Source organism: Saccoglossus kowalevskii, chromosome 11 (assembly GCF_978046115.1).
Source record: "Saccoglossus kowalevskii chromosome 11, keSacKowa6.1, whole genome shotgun sequence".
In the NCBI taxonomy this organism is placed as follows: Eukaryota; Metazoa; Hemichordata; class Enteropneusta; family Harrimaniidae; genus Saccoglossus; species Saccoglossus kowalevskii.
This window is the reverse complement of record NC_140651.1, coordinates 2,044,494-2,064,794: the sequence shown is the minus strand read 5'-3', so window position 1 is coordinate 2,064,794 and position 20,301 is coordinate 2,044,494. Positions and strand designations below refer to the sequence as shown.

The 20,301-nt window shown below is 35.5% G+C and overlaps 1 protein-coding gene across 1 annotated transcript; it reads left to right on the top strand.

Moving 5' to 3' along the window:
- The first annotated feature begins 11,438 nt into the window (after positions 1-11,438).
- Positions 11,439-19,738, top strand: LOC102806021 (TWiK family of potassium channels protein 7-like). The gene is made up of 2 exons (XM_006811397.1): positions 11,439-11,832; positions 18,924-19,738. Exons 1-2 carry the CDS (start codon positions 11,439-11,441, stop codon positions 19,736-19,738), a joined length of 1,209 nt encoding a protein of 402 aa, XP_006811460.1.
- Positions 19,739-20,301: the final 563 nt, after the last annotated feature.

Genomic DNA, 20,301 nt, shown 5'->3' with positions numbered 1-20,301 from the left:
CACGTGTGTCTAATACTAATATGTGTCTAATACTAACACATGTGTCTAATGCTAACACATGTGTCTAATACTAACATGTGTCTAATACTAACATGTGTGTCTAATACTAACATGTGTGTCTAATACTAACATATGTGTCTAATACTAACACATGTGTCTAATACTAACATATGTGTCTAATACTAACACATGTGTCTAATACTAACATATGTGTGTCTAATACTAACATATGTGTCTAATACTAACACATGTGTCTAATACTAATACTAATATGTGTCTAATACTAACATATGTGTCTAATACTAACATATGTGTCTAATACTAACACATGTGTCTAATACTAACATATGTGTCTAATACTAACACATGTGTCTAATACTAACACGTGTGTCTAATACTAACACGTGTGTCTAATACTAACACATGTGTCTAATACTAACACATGTGTTTAATACTAATACTAATATGTGTCTAATACTAACATATGTGTCTAATACTAACACATGTGTCTAATACTAACATATGTGTCTAATACTAACACGTGTGTCTAATACTAACACAGGTGTCTAATACTAACACATGTGTCTAATACTAACACATGTGTCTAATACTAACACGTGTGTCTAATACTAACATGTGTCTAATACTAACACGTGTGTCTAATACTAATACTAATATGTGTCTAATACTAACACATGTGTCTAATACTAACATGTGTCTAATACTAACACATGTGTCTAATACTAACACATGTGTCTAATACTAACATGTGTCTAATACTAACACGTGTGTCTAATACTAATACTAATATGTGTCTAATACTAACACATGTGTCTAATACTAACACATGTGTCTAATACTAACATGTGTCTAATACTAACACGTGTGTCTAATACTAACACATGTGTCTAATACTAACACATGTGTCTAATACTAACATGTGTCTAATACTAACACGTGTGTCTAATACTAATACTAATATGTGTCTAATACTAACACATGTGTCTAATACTAACATATGTGTCTAATACTAACACATGTGTCTAATACTAACATATGTGTCTAATACTAACACATGTGTCTAATACTAACACATGTGTCTAATACTAACATGTGTCTAATACTAACACGTGTGTCTAATACTAATACTAATATGTGTCTAATACTAACACATGTGTCTAATACTAACATGTGTCTAATACTAACACGTGTGTCTAATACTAATACTAATATGTGTCTAATACTAACACATGTGTCTAATACTAACACATGTGTCTAATACTAACACATGTGTCTAATACTAACATGTGTCTAATACTAACACGTGTGTCTAATACTAATACTAATATGTGTCTAATACTAACACATGTGTCTAATACTAACATGTGTCTAATACTAACACGTGTGTCTAATACTAATACTAACATGTGTCTAATACTAACATGTGTCTAATACTAACATGTGTGTCTAATACTAACATGTGTGTCTAATACTAACATATGTGTCTAATACTAACACATGTGTCTAATATTAGCTAACATATGTGTCTAATACTAACACGTGTGTCTAATACCAACATGAGTGTCATTAACATAGTACTATAACAGAACCCCACACCTTCCCCGTGGCTTTCGTTGCGTATGGAAGTTATTTTCACGAGTGATGCGGTGTAACCTGCGGCCGTACTTTCACGAGCGAAGCGAGTGAAAGTACAGCAGAATACACCGCATCTCGAGTGAAAATAACTTCCATACGCAACGAAAGCCACGGGGAGGGTGTGGGGTTCTGTTATTATTACATATGTTCCATGTTTGATTATTTCGTATTAAAGAAAGAACGTGCAAACCGGGATGGAATTTAGGTCGGAGAACCCCATTGCCCATTAATATGTTCCAATATAAGTGTTACGCCCTAGCAGCGCGTGTCAGTGTAGAACGCGCCCGAGAACGCGTGTCACTGTTTGTTTGAAATTAAAATAATCAGACGACTAATCCGAGTCACTGTCCGAATAAATAACTCGTTGACGTTTAGTTGGGACCACGGCAGAACCAGAACTTGAACTGGACGACTATGATACACAGTTTATGTTGAAGTTAAAAGTTCCGCCACAGAGTTGTGCATTGGCAAACATGCCGTGCAACTGCGGTACTCCACAGACGTGATGACTTTCGTCGACAGCGGTTGTCGCTTAGCTGCACGCTACAACTTCGTGTGTGATGTTGCTTGCTGGTCGTGGATTGACTGAGTCTTGATTACCGGTTAAAATATTGCTCTTTTGGCGTTGATAATTTTTATTTGGAACTGAGTAACGCCGCAACGTCGCCAGCAGAAACCTGGTATCTCGATGCTGATGGTTGCGGCTGCATAGCAATCGCTGATTTCACTGCTGGTGGATCTTCTGAGAGCCCTTCAAGGTTTATAAAACTCAGTTTCCAGGTGGTCAACATACATTAAGTTCTCCCAATCATAGTATTCCATGTGATGTACACCTGACATGCCAAAAATGTTGTTTAACGATTTGAACTGGATAAAAATAGCAGACGAAAATGTGTTTACAAAATAAAAATAGTTCGGTAGCCAATGAAAATACCATGTTCATTTGCATATCGACCGTGAAAATACCAAAAACATTATTGCATGGGTGATATGCAAATTAGTTTGGGCCAAAATAAGTGACTGCCTAAAAGTACCATTACTGTTGTTCAAATTTCATTTCACTCGGCAAGTATATTCATGTACCCCAAGAGGAAAATATCGTACTTCTAAATATTGTTTATTCCGAAAAACTGTACTCCTGAAGGGACTACTTTGTTTGCTCTCAGACCTCATTTGCATATGGGTTGTGGAAATACCGATTTTGATTTCAGGGACGAATCAAAATAAACTGCAGTACATATGTAATAAATACAGGTACTTCATGGATGCAGAAATGACGTCGAGTCGAAAGGACCGTAAAACTGCCGGTTCGGGTGCTACTCCTGGACATGCGGAGTTAAGACAACAGCAGTTTATTATGAATTGTTATATGGTTATACTGAATCTGGCCTGGAATTCCATTCTGAATAGACTCAGTATTGGTATGGTGAATCGCCCTGTAACTACGTGGTCGGTACAGACTGACCCCCCCCCCCCCCCAGTACATCAGTACATTACCATTGGAACGCTTACGCTCGGTTATTATCTTCCGTCAAATATTCCAATTATCCCCAGTGAAGGAGGTCTTATATCCGCTACCAAATACTCTCGCTTGCCGTTTATAACCTCCAAATGTTTCCAATTACATTCTTGACTAGAGATATTGTTTCAATAACAACTCCCTGTAGAAGAAGGACATGTGGAAGGACATACTCACCAAGAGTTTTAAGCCCTGATCCCACTGCCATGCTCCCATCTGTGAAATGGGTAGTATGTATTCCTTGTTTATTGCTGAATGTTCAGCCGACTACGAAAGTCAAACTCTCCTTGGTGTTATTAAGCAGACCCATTCAACATTAAAGCACGCTCGAGACATGTACTTCATGTACATGAGTTATGGTTGACTCACTTGTCATTACGTAATAACGGATTCATTTATCTTTTTTTCAACATATTTGTAATTTAACTCCAAAAAGCCGGTCGTGACAAGCATATCATGTTGTCAATTTATCGTTTCATAACTCAACGTTTGTTCCTTTAATTTATGTGGAAGCTGTACACGGTCAAATAACTGATCACCATTAGCTTATATCTATATTAGGATCGCAGCACATTGGCTAAAAAAAAATGGTTTGGTGCAACAATTTTATTTATTTTGATGATTTGGTATGATGTTTGCCTGTATTAATATTCAGTTGGAAACAATAATAAATATACCTTCGCGGTGCCCCAACTTTCTGACATAGATCTATAATAGTTCTGTAATTGAGATAACAATAATTACATTGCTGCAAGAATCCGCAGATAAGAATATTTCACTATGTACTAAATAGTCGATGTCATTCAACTCAAATACTAAATATTTCATTGCAGTAGACAGTGTTATACGTCAACAATCAATAGAAACAGGTTGTTGACGAGGAACAATCGAGGAGCTTAATGTCGTTGCTATTGGTTGTTAACGAATGGTTGCCCCGTGAGACGTACTTTTTTTCAAATACACTTGGGGTCTTACACATATATCAATATATTCAATTCTCCATGATAGACGATATGATTAGTCGTCTGAGTGCAACTGGTATCGTCGCTTTCCCGGCAACAAATATCGCACACATCAAAGTCTTAATTGTGTGATTTCATTAGTGGATAATTGGAATTTGTAATTACGATTAGCCTGTTATCCAAGGATTTTAATCAAGATAATTGTGCGAGTGATATGTAATTGCTTTTATAATTTGGTGTCGAAAATAAATATACGGTTACAGGTAGTTATATGAGGTTAGAGGTAGTGATATACGGTTCGAGGTAGTGATATGAGGTTCGAGGTAGTGATATACGGTTAGAAGTAGTGATACCAATTTGGGTAGTGATATGCGGTTAGAGGTATTGACATACGGTTAGGAGTAGTGATACCGATTGGAGGTAGTGATATACGGTTAGAGGTAGTGACATACGATTAGGAGTAGTGATACCGATTCGGAGTAGTGATATGAGGTTAGAGGTAGTGATATACGGTTAGGAGTAGTGGTAACGATTGGGGTAGTGATATGCGGTTAAGAGTAGTTATATGCGGTTAGGAGTAGGGATATACGGTTAGAGGTAGTGATATGCGGTGATAGGTAGTGATATACGGTTAGGAATAGTGACATACGGTTAGGAGAAGTGATATACGGTTAAAGGTGTCATAGCCGATTTATATAACTGCAAACCTTTTTAATTTTTGTTTTACAAAACTAGTGTCGTTAATGTAGCAATAATAGTCCGTCATCGGAACCAAGTAAAACCAGGCAGGATGTACTCGTCAAGAAAAACGCTCTATCAACAGATTTATTTTCAGATCAATTTACAATAGGCAATCATGTTGCTGTTGTAATTAAGGTTTAGAAATTTAGAATTTATAAATAAGCTACAGTTATTTGATTATTTTGAATAAATGTCACTATCATTTAAATGACGTATATGCCACGTCGTGTATACTCCATACCATTCTTAGATGCATACGTATCTAAGTGTTGTTACTGAGCCTCATTATTATTACTAATGACCACATGGAATTTTACGACACTATAACATTGTTAACATAACACATGCAAAATCGATATCTTGAAATGTCCATAGGTTTGCTTTAATTCTGCATGTAGTTAACGTGAGACAGTTTTCATACATATCTGTAGACTATTCATTGCATTTTGTCTCTGCTGTTAATTATTATCAAATTATTGGTGAAATGTAAAAGTGTTGCATGGCAGTATTCTAGGTTCTCTACTGATAATGTGTGACACATTCTGACACGATTCTCGTTAATTGTTTATGCTACTGCTGCATGTGTTAAAGACCTCAGGTTTAACATATAATACAACTTTAAATGTAATGACTTAGAATATATCTTCATAAGAAAAACAGTTTTTGGTTTACGTTCTAACAAATTGACATTGATAGGATAACTATGCTAACTATCACTGTTATGAGAACTATCACCCGTATCCATCTTGTATGATCACAATCACTCTGACTGATTCGAATGTGACTTCCGTGATAAATTGTGTTTCATAACATATTGTATATTTGTAAATATGATATTACTAGTTTCATCTCTCAATATTATAGATAGTATATTCACCGTGGGTCACATAGCAAGATATAAACCACAACACAAGACATATGTCATACTTAACTAAACACTGCGTTGTTAGATACGAGATGACAACTTGCTCTGTGTCCTATGCAGTATAGTTCATAAACTCATTCATTGGGTTATAGAAATATATCGTAGGTGTTAATATTTAATAAATGACCGACATATGAATATTTAATATCGTTAATATATTGGAGTCGAGATATAATGACTTGGTGAAATTTCTTTATCCAGCCCGTTCCTTTGTGATGCAGATTGCTCTCCATTGCTAACTAATTTCCGATGACTATAGAGAATGTTGCGCGCCTTTCCACATAAGCCTGTGCTCAATAAAACATATTAAAGATTTACTTTCCCATTTCAGAAGTAAAGAAAAGAAGGTAGAAAGGAAGGAAATGTTAGAGAATATTGAATATATTAGCAGTATGTAACACTATTCTCTCTAAATCACCTGTCGCATACGACTTTTTTACCACTTCCGTGTGACTGAGAATGTTCTAGAACCGTACTGTGTCTGGGTGGAATTTTTAGAAACTGGTTGAATAGGTAATAGAACACTGTAGGAGGCAATAGAAGGTAATGGAACATTCTAGAAATTTGTAGTAAGTTCCAAACTCATTATGTATGCTGATGTAATGGTATATTTATAGACAGTGTGGGTATATATAGGGGATATATTGAAGATAATATTTGGTAATCGTAGTCCCAAATAACTATTAAAAATAGCTAGACGTTTCGAGCAATGGCTCTTTATCGATAAAGAGCCATTGCTCGAAACGTCTAGCTATTTTTAATGGTTATTTAGGACTACGATTACCAAATATTATCTTCAATATATCATAATTATCAGTCCGAGCAGCGTTTATTTATTTATATATAGGGGAGTTGTTCAGCACTGAGATGAGATCGGAGATCTCGTTGAATTGTGTTGAAGTTTAAGTATCTAGTTATTGGAGGTTTGGAGTTTTACCGCGTTATTGTACTTGATGTTTGCAGAGTATAATAATACCAGTACCAGTTGAAACCTCATCTGTTGGCTCCGTGTTCGTATTTTATCATCGCCGCCAGAGAAGTCTTTCTGTTACTGTTGCCATTTTGGTATTTGAACCATCACACCTATACTATACCAATTACGGTAATATTACGTTGCGTGTGACATCACCGACACCCAAATTGACGACTAATTTGTAAAATGATCATTGATCTTCAAATGTTAAACAAGGCCACCTACGATGTAGCAGGTAATTAGTTCATTAGTAAGAGTACACATTAATTAGGTCATTAGTAAAAGTACACATTCGATGTAAAACGTTATATTCCCGCTTGCATACATTATATAAACCCGAAAATAAATTACATGGATGCGAGAAACACATAACGTTATAAAGTAATTGGGTTATATCGCACGAGAAACAGTGTGCAGTGATACATGATAATCTGCTGAACGCAGACTCAAGATTTCGATGTGAACAAGATCCTGATTATTGGCTCGTACGTGAGTATCCTGCTAATTATTTTATAAACCCTTAACACAATATAATATTACATGTCTCAACCATGCAGATAAAAATCAACATAAGAGAATGAATCACGTAATAACAAAAATCACATCAATGAAATCGTCAAATTCATTATAATTCTGGTCTCGTAATTCGCTAATTTGTCTCAAGGTAAATAGTTCAGTGATGCCATTATTTATCATGTCTGCGGAATACATGTCTAGCATTATGACATACTGTGATTATAGAAATCCTAGAGGCCTACTTTAGTTGTAACTCTTTGAGCAAGACACACAGCACATACAAACATAATGCTGTCTGTATACAAAATGGTCTACTAATATGATTGTGTACTAAATAGTCGAAGTCATTCAACTCAAATACAATATATTTACGACATTGCAATAGACGGTGTATACGTCAACTATCAATAGAAACAGGTAATGTTGACGGGGAACATTCTAGGGGCGTATTTACTGTAAAATCGTTACTATTGGTTGTTAAAGAGACGTACAGTAGAACGAACAGACGCTAAACTGTACAATACATTATAGACAGTGCACAATTTAAATACCACACCTTACAAGATAAAACGTGATCTCACAAAAGATTGAAATCAGATACGTGTATAGCGTAGTCAAATAGATGTCTTTCCACAAATGTACGTGTTGGATTTTTCCACTTGAATAATCAGTTATTTTATCAGCAACTGCACTTAATCTGGTATGTGTCAGATATTGGCTATGCAGATTAGTCTTTTAATGAATTTAGTTTTTATGAAAACCTCGAATCATCTTGATAATTTTTTTCATTTCACATACCTACTGAATGTAAATTTGCATGATGCTACCATGTCATCCTTTATTTAAGTATTCAGGATGGCGGCCATGATTGTTGTTGTAGTCTAATTGGCTTATATCTTGGCTTACAGATATGATATGACGATAATCGTGGTGTCTGCTATTATGTTTTGCAGGTCAACCTGTCCCGATGTGATTTGTGTTACAAATTTAAGACGGAAGCTAACATGGATTCCAATATAAATCATATTAACATAAGTATATCTCATTATCAGATGAAGCCAACAGAGATGTTTTCACAGACCGGTGTTCTTGATTTTTTTCAGTGGGTAGGCAAATATAAATTCAATCCGCGGGGAAGGGTGATTTTTCCAAGTGGGAAGTAGATAATGTTTTGTTACAAACGTGTAGGTGGACAAACAATAACGCCATCAACGTTATTACAAAGGGAAGATGTGATGGCTCTCCCGAGTCATCAGTGGAAGATGGAAGTAGATTTTGTACTTTTATGTTTGCCACAAGGGATTCATTATCGTCGAAGTGTAAGCAAATTAGCTTGGATGAACAAATACAATGCAATGCATCAAGAAGGTCATTATCATGTCGATGACATTTGCACTTTTTTCGTTCATTACTAGTCACAAATCTTGATATGGCGGTATGCTCGGGCCTATATATCTCATCAGAACTACGGGCTTCGTAGAGAACAGCTGGTCTTAACTTTCGAAATGATTTCAACAGATATAATGAGCTCGAAGTTAAAACAATAAAACTGTTGCAAAGATGATTTAAAAAAATATTTCAATATCTTTTGTCTGGCCAGTTGATTAATGTGGAGCATAATCAACTCGTGTCATTACTTTATGAATACCATGGAGTCCATATATTTTTCTTTTACCGATGTGACTACGTAGTGTTGTATTTTGATTGTGTTCGTATAAATTGCTTTGTTTGTTTGTTTTGTTTTTTTCAATGAAATGTTTGTGCCATCCATAGGTTTTCAGATTATCGACCCTTAGTCATAAAATCAAGTAATCACTAGAGATGAAATATTTGTGTAAACGCTTTTGTTGTGTGAATCTTTTAACGGTTCCTATTTGAATATTTATTTCATGTAGTTATTGGCTGAAATATTTAACTAGTACAATATTTATAATATACCAGAATATACTTCAAACGAACCTTACTTCCAGTTTACTATATCTTGGCATACACATTTTAAAAGAAGAAGTATTTTAATTAATACTCTGTAAAATAAAAAATATGGTGGTTTGGAAAGCAGGCCAAGAGCGCTTGAAGCTGGCTAAATCTCAAATTACGCTTTGACTCTTCTCGTAGTTGCCTTTGGGAACTCTGGAGTGGAAGGTTGTGAGAAATCGGGCATAGTAGTAAGAGTAGTAAGTAGTAAGAGTTACCCGTCTCGTTACTCGTTACTACTTCGCGTGTTTAGAGAGCATATAACTGTCATCTATTTTCTGGGTATTATTATCATCACGTTATCGGTATGGTGTACTTATCAACCAATCAACATCGCGGTCACCAACTCACCGTATGTGCAAAAATTCCAGACTATTATGGAAGGCGTTTTACAATCCGTGAAATAATAGTAAGGTATCCAGACTATATTCAATGCAAATAGTAGTTTATAAATAAATAAACGCTGCTCGGACTGATAAGTATGATATATTGAAGATAATATTTGGTAATCGTAGTCCTAAATAACTATTAAAAATAGCTAGACGTTTCGAGCAATGGCTCTTTATCGATAGCATAGAAGCAAGTGAGAAGCAAGTGAAGCAAGTGAGCAAGTGAGCACTTGCTTCTATGCTATCGATAAAGAGCCATTGCTCGAAACGTCTAGCTATTTTTAATAGTTATTTAGGACTACGATTACCAAATATTATCTTCAATATATATTCAATGCAGTTGTTTTGATATGTATGGAGATACTCTGTCACTCCTGTCATGTTAAGAATTCATCAGCATGCATCTCGAAGATAAGCAGTGAATAGTCGCCCTCAAGTGGTCGCTATGGTTACAGGGTAGGCATGCAAAATCAGGGTGAAGCATTTTTCTACAATGGTTCTGTTAATTGAACAACAGATCTTCATCGAAACCCTAAAAAGGTATTGTGGTTTTTAAATATTGTACGCAGATAAATTTGTTTGACTGTTGACAAAAGTGTCAGTGTTGTCTATCTATATTAAATGTAGACAAGTTGGTTTTAAATGTATATGCACTTATTCACTACAGGGAATTGAAGACCATAACTATTGAATGCAAGTTAATTCTTTTTCAACGACGTTTTGGCATGCTAATTTAAATATTTTGCATATTTATATTAGTTAATTTCGTCGGGGTAGGTCTGGATCTGTGATTGATCTGTTATCAGAACTTTAGGAATACTTTACAAATAATTAAACACATTATATATTATTGAATGGTTATAAAAGTTGACTTTATTGCCCCCCCCCCGTTTCGATGCTAGTTACTTGCTTTACATTTCATGTCAGCACTTTTTATTTTTCATAATATTTTACCATTATTTTGTTTGTTTCTAGTCTCAGTACAAGTGTCCGGGGCTTGTACTCACCTGATCTTGGTTGGAAATGCCCCACAACCAGTTAAAACTGGGTCAAAAATAACGTTGCGACATTAATTGCAAATTAAAATAAAAATTTTAATATTACAAAATGAGTCGAAAATATTAACATTTAGGTCAATATGATCAGCTCGAAAATAGGAGTTAAAATAGTTTAAACTACTTCAACTATAATTGGAGACCCTCGAAATAAGTTTACTTTGATTTGACGTAGTATTCGATGTCATCGACTTGTTTTAATGTATTTATCAGCAACTAGTAGGGAAAGTATGTCACATAATACATATGGCCTTTATTCACAGGCTGCCTCAGAACTGACTAAAGGCAGGTGGTCGTTATATAGAAATTGTCACTAACAGTGTTGAATTTTCATATACATGTATTTCCATTAAAATGTTAATTACCATTGATGATCCTTTGCGATCGAACGAAAAATCTCAAAAGTTTACCTAATTTGACTTGCATTGTAAATTGTACAGCGGTCGCTTTTACTCTCTTTGGTTGATCAAATTCATTTTGCGAGTCATTTTCTGGGTTCTGCCCGGACTATAGGAGGTGCTATTTACATGGCTGTAAATCTACGACAAACCAATAGCGGGCGCTCATTAGATGTAAGACTCAAACGTGTAATACACATAAACTTGCATTATTTTGTTACTACTCAATTAAGCATGGACAACGAGGATACTCAACAAGGTCCCTTAGTTGAGTGTAAAATATATAATAATTGTTTATTTTCAGAAACAAGTTCAGTATATTAGTAAACGATGTCTAGCGTAGATGGTTGTAGTCATCAGCGTCCTATGCGAGCTTACCGCTGTCGCAGGTTTTATGAACGAACTTTCCGTCCCTGCGTTGTATTTCATGTCATTCTTGTTATTTATGTAGCGATAGGAATTTGTGTGTTCTACACAATCGAAAGGCCAGAATGGGACAGAAATATGATTGAACTCGAGACTTTGAAAGAATCTTTTATCAGAGAACTCAGGACTGGATGTGAACTAACTCAAGGAAACTGGAGCGACTTCGGTAGTGTTCAATTTGACGAAATGAAACACCAACTTGAGGATATATTTAAACGCGGCATGCGATTGGAGCTCGGTTACAACTGGGATGTTTGGTCGTCTATGTTTTTTTGTCTCACGTTGTTGACAACAATAGGTGAGTACAAACTCGCACTATTAAGAAAAAAATATATTTTTTGAAAACCACATTTCGATACATGGATATACAACGGTTCATGTCATGCATATTTCTCTCGTCTCTTGACGAATCTCATGCACATTTTAGCCTGATTTGATTGTTTGATTCAAATATCTACCGTATTTGCATATAAATGAATATGCTGCTGATTACTAATTAATAACACGTAATATTACTAAATGCATGGCATGTTCAATATCCCTTGATAGATGGCAGAGACATCATGCTAATATAAAAACTGTTCAAATATTTCATTTCAAGATATGTATATCCTTACACTTTAAATAATGGTGACCAAATGGTCGTTTTTTGCATATAAAAAATACGTCACTAAAACTAGGTTAACGGGCGGTGGTCGGCACGCAGAGCGTGTTTGAATTTCATGTAAACAATGTATTTCACACTGGTTATTTACGTCGCTATGAGTTCCATATCGAACAGCACGCAAAGGATATATTCTTCATTACAATGTTCGTAGTCATAAACACCATTCATATATATCATTTCCTAACTTCAACTCTGAAATAAGAATTGTTGAATAAAGAGTGTCAGTCCAACATATCATTAATCAGGTTTTATGTATTGAAGAGATTAAAATCATTTATTCATCAATATTCGTGTATGTTGTCTATCTCATTGCAATATGTGATGATCTAACAGTATTTCTACTAGTCTAATTTTATGTGTATATCTAATAGCAATGAGATAAAAGCCATATAGTATATTTCCATATTAGAACTCCTAAAAACAATCCATAAAATTAGTTTGATTGATTGGACTAAATCTCTCAGGGGAAATATACGTATGCTGTTGCACTCAAGACCAGTCACTATGTGTTTAATATTACATTCTCTGGGTGGCAAATCGGATTGGTTGTAGCATGCAATTTGAATTTTTGTATGCATCACTAACTTTCTAAAATGTAAAAACATCGTTCGTTTAATGTCTAGATAAATTACGTTTGTGAAAGCTGTTTGAAATATGATCAAGATGGTATACAAATAAATTGAATACACTAAGGCGCGTATACACAATTAACGATTATAATGTTAATTTCTGCTGGTGAAATAGTTAAATACAAACATGTGAAAAATATTATATCAAAATGATGACCATATTGGTAGTATTTATGAATAAACATATTAAACATACTAGTATCATAACATTATATAATCAAGCAAATCCTCTGATAATACGCATACTTCTGTGAGGCAGTGTACTCGACGATGTGATCATTTAAGCCACTATATACAAAGATGTAACATAAATTTATGTGAAAGCCTTCAGAACAGATAATGACTACGCTAATTTTGTATTTCATTTCGTGGGTATAGCAAATTCTTATTAGACTATTAGAGTGGTATTTTTAATAGGTCACAACTGCTGTGTATGATTGAATCGCCTATCGTGGGAATTGGTAAATTGGATATCATTCATTAACTTCAAATAAATTTCCACATACCGTTAAGTAATATTCAATTGTGTTTTATTAATGGTCGCCAATTCCCGTTAGGCAATACTATTTTGCTTAATTTGGTTTCTTTGACCCATGTTGACGCAAGAGTGTTTATAATTGTGTTGTTATTGAAAAAATATATATGAAGAGTATGACACCGAATAATATTATACCCAATAGGATATTTATAATATGTCCACAGTGTGGTCTGAAATGTATTTATATGGTATCACATGGCGGTCAGTGTGGTCTGAAATGTATTTATATGGTATCACATGACAGTCAGTGTGGTGTGAAATATGTTTATATGGTATCACATGGCGGTCAGTGTGGTTTGAATTGTAGTTATATGGTATCACATGACAGTCAGTGCGTTTGAATTATGTTTATATGGTAGCACATGGCAGTCAGTGTGGTTTGAATTGTATTTATATGATATCACATGACAGTCAGTGTGGTTTGAATTATGTTTATATGGTATCACATGGCAGTCAGTGTGGTTTGAATTGTATTTATATGATATCACATGACAATCAGTGCGTTTGAATTATGTTTATATGGTAGCACATGGCAGTCAGTGTGGTTTGAATTGTATTTATATGATATCACATGACAGTCAGTGTGGTTTGAATTATGTTTATATGGTATCACATGGCAGTCAGTGTGGTTTGAACTGTGTTTATGTTGCGGGCGCTACCCTTAATTCTTTACTCAGAATGATAATAGCTGTAATTTCGTAGTCTTCACGAACTTTATTTTTGCTGTCTATACCATCCAGGTAAACTACAGTACAAAAGTACATATAAAACTTGAGCAACGTCGTAATGAACATGCACATTTTGAATCATCAAATACAAATCCATAAAATACAAAGAATCAAACACAATTGTAATGTCGGCACCAATAGATATTAATCATTTCTATCGCTACTAGAAAATACATTTAAATTAAGTATTCACCTAGATTTCGGGGCAAACTGGTGGAGCCCGGTTTTTAAATGGCAGCCATATTTACGTTGACGGCATTTCTACTCCAGTGCATAACAAACAAACAATTGTAATAGAGGGCGCTGTAGAGGAATTCCTAGATTTACCGTACGACGGTAGCAACAGTTTATATGGTATCACATGGCAGTCAGTGTGGTCTGAACTGTGTTTATATGGTATCACATGGCAGTCAGTGTGGTTTGAACTGTGTTTATATGTATCACATGGCAGTCAGTGTGGTTTGAACTGTGTTTATATGGTATCACTTGGCAGTCAGTGTGATTTGAATTGTGTTTATATGGTATCACTTGGCAGTCAGTGTGATTTGAATTGTGTTTATATGGTATCACTTGGCAGTCAGTGTGATTTGAATTGTGTTTATATGGTATCACTTGGCAGTCAGTGTGATTTGAATTGTGTTTATATGGTATCACTTGGCAGTCAGTGTGATTTGAATTGTGTTTATATGGTATCACTTGGCAGTCAGTGTGATTTGAATTGTGTTTATATGGTATCACTTGGCAGTCAGTGTGATTTGAATTGTGTTTATATGGTACTGCACATGACATGTATGCATGTAATGTAGCTCCACGGTGTTAACATTTCGTTACTTACCATGAAAATGCATTTTGTTCGTTGAACCGTACGTATGGCCGAGCCACTTCTGCACGCCCCCTAGCAGACGTGGTCCTTCGGCCCACCATTCTCCGTCGTCGATAATATTGGTCTTTTATCACTAAGCTAGGTAGTCTACAGGGAACGTCCCACTCGTTGCAGCTCTCTGTGGCTCCCTAGGTCAAGAAGACTCTGCAAGGGAGAGTGTCGGCCCACGTCATCATATGCCTTGGGCCTACGGCCCTCGATGTATGGCCGGACCAACTAAATTTTGCTTCCTATGGCCTTGATGTATATAGTGAAAGTAATACTTTTACTCTGAAAGGTTCTATCAGATTCAGATTATCACTCGTAAAATGTATTTCTACGCAGTATGCAGAATGCAAATTGATGCATTTTCTTTTTTTATATGACGCTGTTGAACCAATTCAACCAATTGAACCTTCCTATATCTTGCCATAGACCAAATATCTTTCTATGGACCATTCTTTTCATCCAATATGGTGCTGTGGTTGGTTTATTTGTTTTTTAATAACAGTGCAAGGGTGGTGATGTGCGTAAAATACTTGCGAACTATGTGATTAAACATAATGGTCAGTTCATTATTTTAAATATAATACTCAATGTTATTAATCCATTAAATACACGGTCTAACCATATGTCTATAACGGCATAAATATCTGTGTATACGCGGTGCCGAGCTACAAATTAGTTCACAGCCTTTAATAATATACAGAGTACGGCATATAATCGTCAATGTATATTGCATATTCAACATACACGCTTGGGATGAGATGCGTGTACGGGTGTTATCTTCTTGTGATAAATTGACAGAGTAATTTATTGAGATAACATTTATGTGTGCTTATAGATGCAGCTATATCATAGAAACACGATAATATTTATATAATAATCAAGATAACGACATGTTATATAACCGTTACCCAAACTATTGACCTCTTTCAATGGAAGTTATCATATACAATTCATTGTGGTGTGTATGTGTGTAACAATTCGTGATATATTTACAAAAAAGCGAAACAACTTTTTTTTTTTTTTATTGAGGGCACCGTTTTGCTTCTGCGACTGCTTCAAAAGAACTGTCTGAATTGTGGTATTGTCATGAATTTGTTTTCGCGTATCTGTTGACCGACTTAATTAACTGATTATTAGCGAATTGCTGTGTTATGTCTGTCACCGTGTAGGCCTATTTGAAGTTTTGGACGGAACTTGGCTCAGTGATTTGGAACTAATTACCAGATAGCCGCCGCTTTTTAGACTACTCATTCTGACAGTTGGTATCCGTAGTTATTAATGTAGTGAACGATTAATCAAAAGATATGACGTATTCAGTACTTAGTGTGATTGGCTTTATGATTGAAGGTTACGCCCTAGAGTCTTTTTACTGCATTGTAATTGGTCAGAGTTTTGAAAATGAATAAAGAGAGTTTGAGTTGGTCTTGGCGAATACTCCACGACAGACGCAGTAGAGAGGAGAGAGACGCAGTCCGAGAGAGTCCAGGGGCGAGCCTTGACGCAGTCCAGTCTTGGGCGAGTCTTGGTTCAGCCTTGCGAGAGTCTTGGGGACTTTTCCCCAGGGCGCTGTGTCTTATAGAGTGCTCCAAAAGATCGACTAAGACGAGAGTTGAAACGTATTTCGTTGTGTGTGCCTTATTTGACTGTAAAGTTAAAGTGACTTTCCCGATCCCGTACCTCAAGGGGACGAGATATAGAGACGAGACGAGTTCCCCCCTGACAAGTGTGGAGAACCCCGAGAATAGAGATCCACCCCCGAGAGAAGGAAAGTTTTCCCCCTGATAGTATTTTTGTATCAGCTGTCAACGTGTATTGACTACAACGAAACTGTTTGCCGTGTATTGGTAACTTTACTAAATGATTTGTTATACAACTTTCTGTCAAGGCATCGCTGCACCTAGCTACATTATTCAACTTCCTGAGTATGAATAATATGAGTCACACCCTCACGTGGAAGTATTTGCTGTGTACAAACATTCTTCAAAAATACAAAAACCGGGCATCGAACCCGGTCAAAAACTCAAGAAAATTACTTTATGCCCCGGAACGCGCACTTCCGTATTTTGTTATATTCAAAAAAGTCTGAGTACATCCTCATATACCATAGCCGAGTTTATTTCGTCAGTTTATTCAAGATAAGTTCACGAATAGTTCAACTCTACACTTTTATATTCGAGAGGTTCATGCCGCACCTCATGTCGGTATGCGTGAGTTTACCACAGGAATAACACGGTTTATTTGTTGCATAAGATATATATTTGATTTGATTGGTTAACTGATACTCTCTCTTAATCCAGATATTTTGGCAAATCATCGTCTATTATCGAACTTCTTGTCAAACATTTGTTAGTGTTAAACAACCTCACAGACCAAATCACATAAACCGTGTTATTGAAAATTCTCACTGACCTTTCAAACGCTATGAACAATTAGCAAATACGCATACTAAATCCACTTGATGCGTCAGCTGCATTTCATACTTGAATCATGGGAACCTGTTACAACGACTAGAATAAGCATTTGGTATTACAGTGTCTACTTCTTCTTCGTTTGGGTCGTATTGATTGAATGCATTATCAATGCTTGTTGGCGATTAAGTTATCAATTTTACGTTATCGGTTAAATCTGGATAAACTACAATATCAACTAAAACAAATAAGTTCTATCTGTCACTATTTAACACCAACATTGATTTGTAAAGTGTATTATTCGACTGTACTAAACATGTAATCAAACGACTACAGCGAGTTGATAATGCACCAGCTCGTCTCATTTGTAAAGCGGGGAAATAGTCTCACATCTCACTAGTATTGTAATCACTGCATTAACACCCGAACAAGGCTAAGCTATCTAACCAAATTACTACATCGATACGTTCAGTCGGTACTTTACGTTCTTGGTCGGAAATATTTTTTTTTATTTTTTGATAAACCACGTGTCTGGTCAATACAATGGTAACCGGGCGTTCATTTACTATAGTCCGTATTTGAAATGAGTTCCACTTGTCAATAGAAATTCACACTCCATCATACAATCGTACCCTTACGACGTGCGTGTACGTAGAGGTTTTCAGAAAGTACAATCCACATTTATTATTTTTATAAAAGAATGTATAATAAAACATGACAAACAAAATAGTCAGAGCGATTACGCTTAACTTTTTTATTAATGTATATTTTTGCATTTCTCCCAGAATATTTTGTTTGTTTTTGCATACAGATATTTAAAACACATAAGAGAAGGCATGACAACAATTGCTAACAAGATTTTGTTCATATATACCACATCTAATATTTCTAAAAAGGCAGATGAGTCATTTTGGCGTCAGAACTAGTACAAAAATATACACAACTTACATTTAAATAGAGATGCTGCATTGAGTTTTTTTCTTCCTGTTCGGGACTAATGAATTGAGAACGGCGCGTTCGTATATATTTGTCCGTATCTAGCCATATCAAACTTCACACACACATTATATCGGGCGTATGTACATGTATTTTGATCCAATAGTCTGTTTTTTGTTGTATGGTCAAAATGGTTCCGCGTCGTGCCTGACAGGATGCACAATAATTATAATATTTCAGGAATTGATTTCAGGCATTTGTGTCTATTTAATATGTATACGTACACCGAAAGACCACGGTTATACTGACTCATGTTTTAAAATCTTGTAAGTGTATTGCAATATACAGTTTGGACTACATTGAAATCTAAAGATGTTCTATAATCACATTAAATTTAGTTGTATGACTAACTAATTATTTAAAAAAATGGAGTTATGCACATTTAGTGATGATAACAATACAGGTTGTTAATTTTGACAATTGTTTTATGTATGATCTTTTGGAATATAGATATAGAATTGTTCCTATAAAAGTATGGTTATTATCATATTTAGGATTTGTTGATGTTCTATTTTGATCACAAATATTATATGTATTTTTTTTTCATCACAGGGTATGGTAATATTGTACCAGTTACTCAACTTGGAAAAATCGCATGTTCCATCTACGCTCTTTTCGGAATTCCAATATTTCTTGTGTTCCTGGCAAAAAGTGGTGACATTGTTGCAAATCCTTTGCGAAACTTACACCGCAAGTTGTTAAAAAGCAAAAACTCGTTTAAAAGTATGAGATGTTTTTACTTGCGACAAACTGGTAAGCAGGATATAGTCGAATCAGAACAAACAGAGCAAGACGATGTATTGGAAATACAATCCTTGGACGCGGAAAGTGCTGCTAAATTACCGAGAGATAAAGATAACGGCAACCCTTGCATAGCTGACGAAATGATGATTAATTATGGAACTGTTGATCATAATGGTCATAATGGCGAAGCATGTGCCATTCAAAGGGTCACCGACGATGATGTGACAACGGATAACACAGGAGGTGAAGAAATTACTATTCCTGTACCAATTCTTCTTCTAATTGTCATAATATATATTTTATTGAGTGCTATATTATTCTCACATGAGGAAAATTGGACGTATATTGACGCAGTTTATTTCTGCACGATCACTTACACCACAGTCGGGTTTGGCGATCTAGCACCAGCCTATGACACTGATAATGCATTCAGACAACAAGCTTTGCTTGCAATGTTTGTCATATGTGGCCTAATTCTGACTTCCGCTTGTATTAACCTGGGCCAGGATGCTTTACGAAAAACATACGAGTTTGTTTTCAATGAACAAAGATGTATGGGTAGTATAAACAGACGATCAGAGACTAGACGATCAGAGGATGATGTGAATCTAGCATGGGTTTGACGCAAATTGTGCTTTTTTGATAGTCATACAACTAAGAAGGTTTGTTGCTGAAAACTCTAATGTGCAGTGAATTGTTGTTAATCCGACAGTACGTACCGTTGTTTCAAAAACAGTTCACTGGAAACAATGTAGGTGAACTATTGAACATTTTTGCTGGTATAATACAATCGATCCTCGCGTAGAAAGTGAGTGACGTTAATCAAACACAGATCTAATAGTGTGTACTAAAGATGTCCGTTTTGGAGATATGTTTGCTATTGTCAGATGTCCGTTTTGGAAAGGTATCTGTTATTACTACTGGAATTATGTGGGGAATTCCCCTGTCCTGTGAATTATTTGGGAATCCCCCTGTCCTAAAAATTATTTGGGGGAATCCCCCTGTCCTATGAATTATTTGAGAAATCCTCCTGTTCTATATTCAGTTTTCGCCTATATGGTATTAACCTGCAAGTCATTATAGTGGATTATAGTGGTCACAACACTTTCATGTTGCCCGTATACGATTATTATGTGAGCACAATAGGCCTATATAATGGTCAATATATCACACTGGTTAACTGATA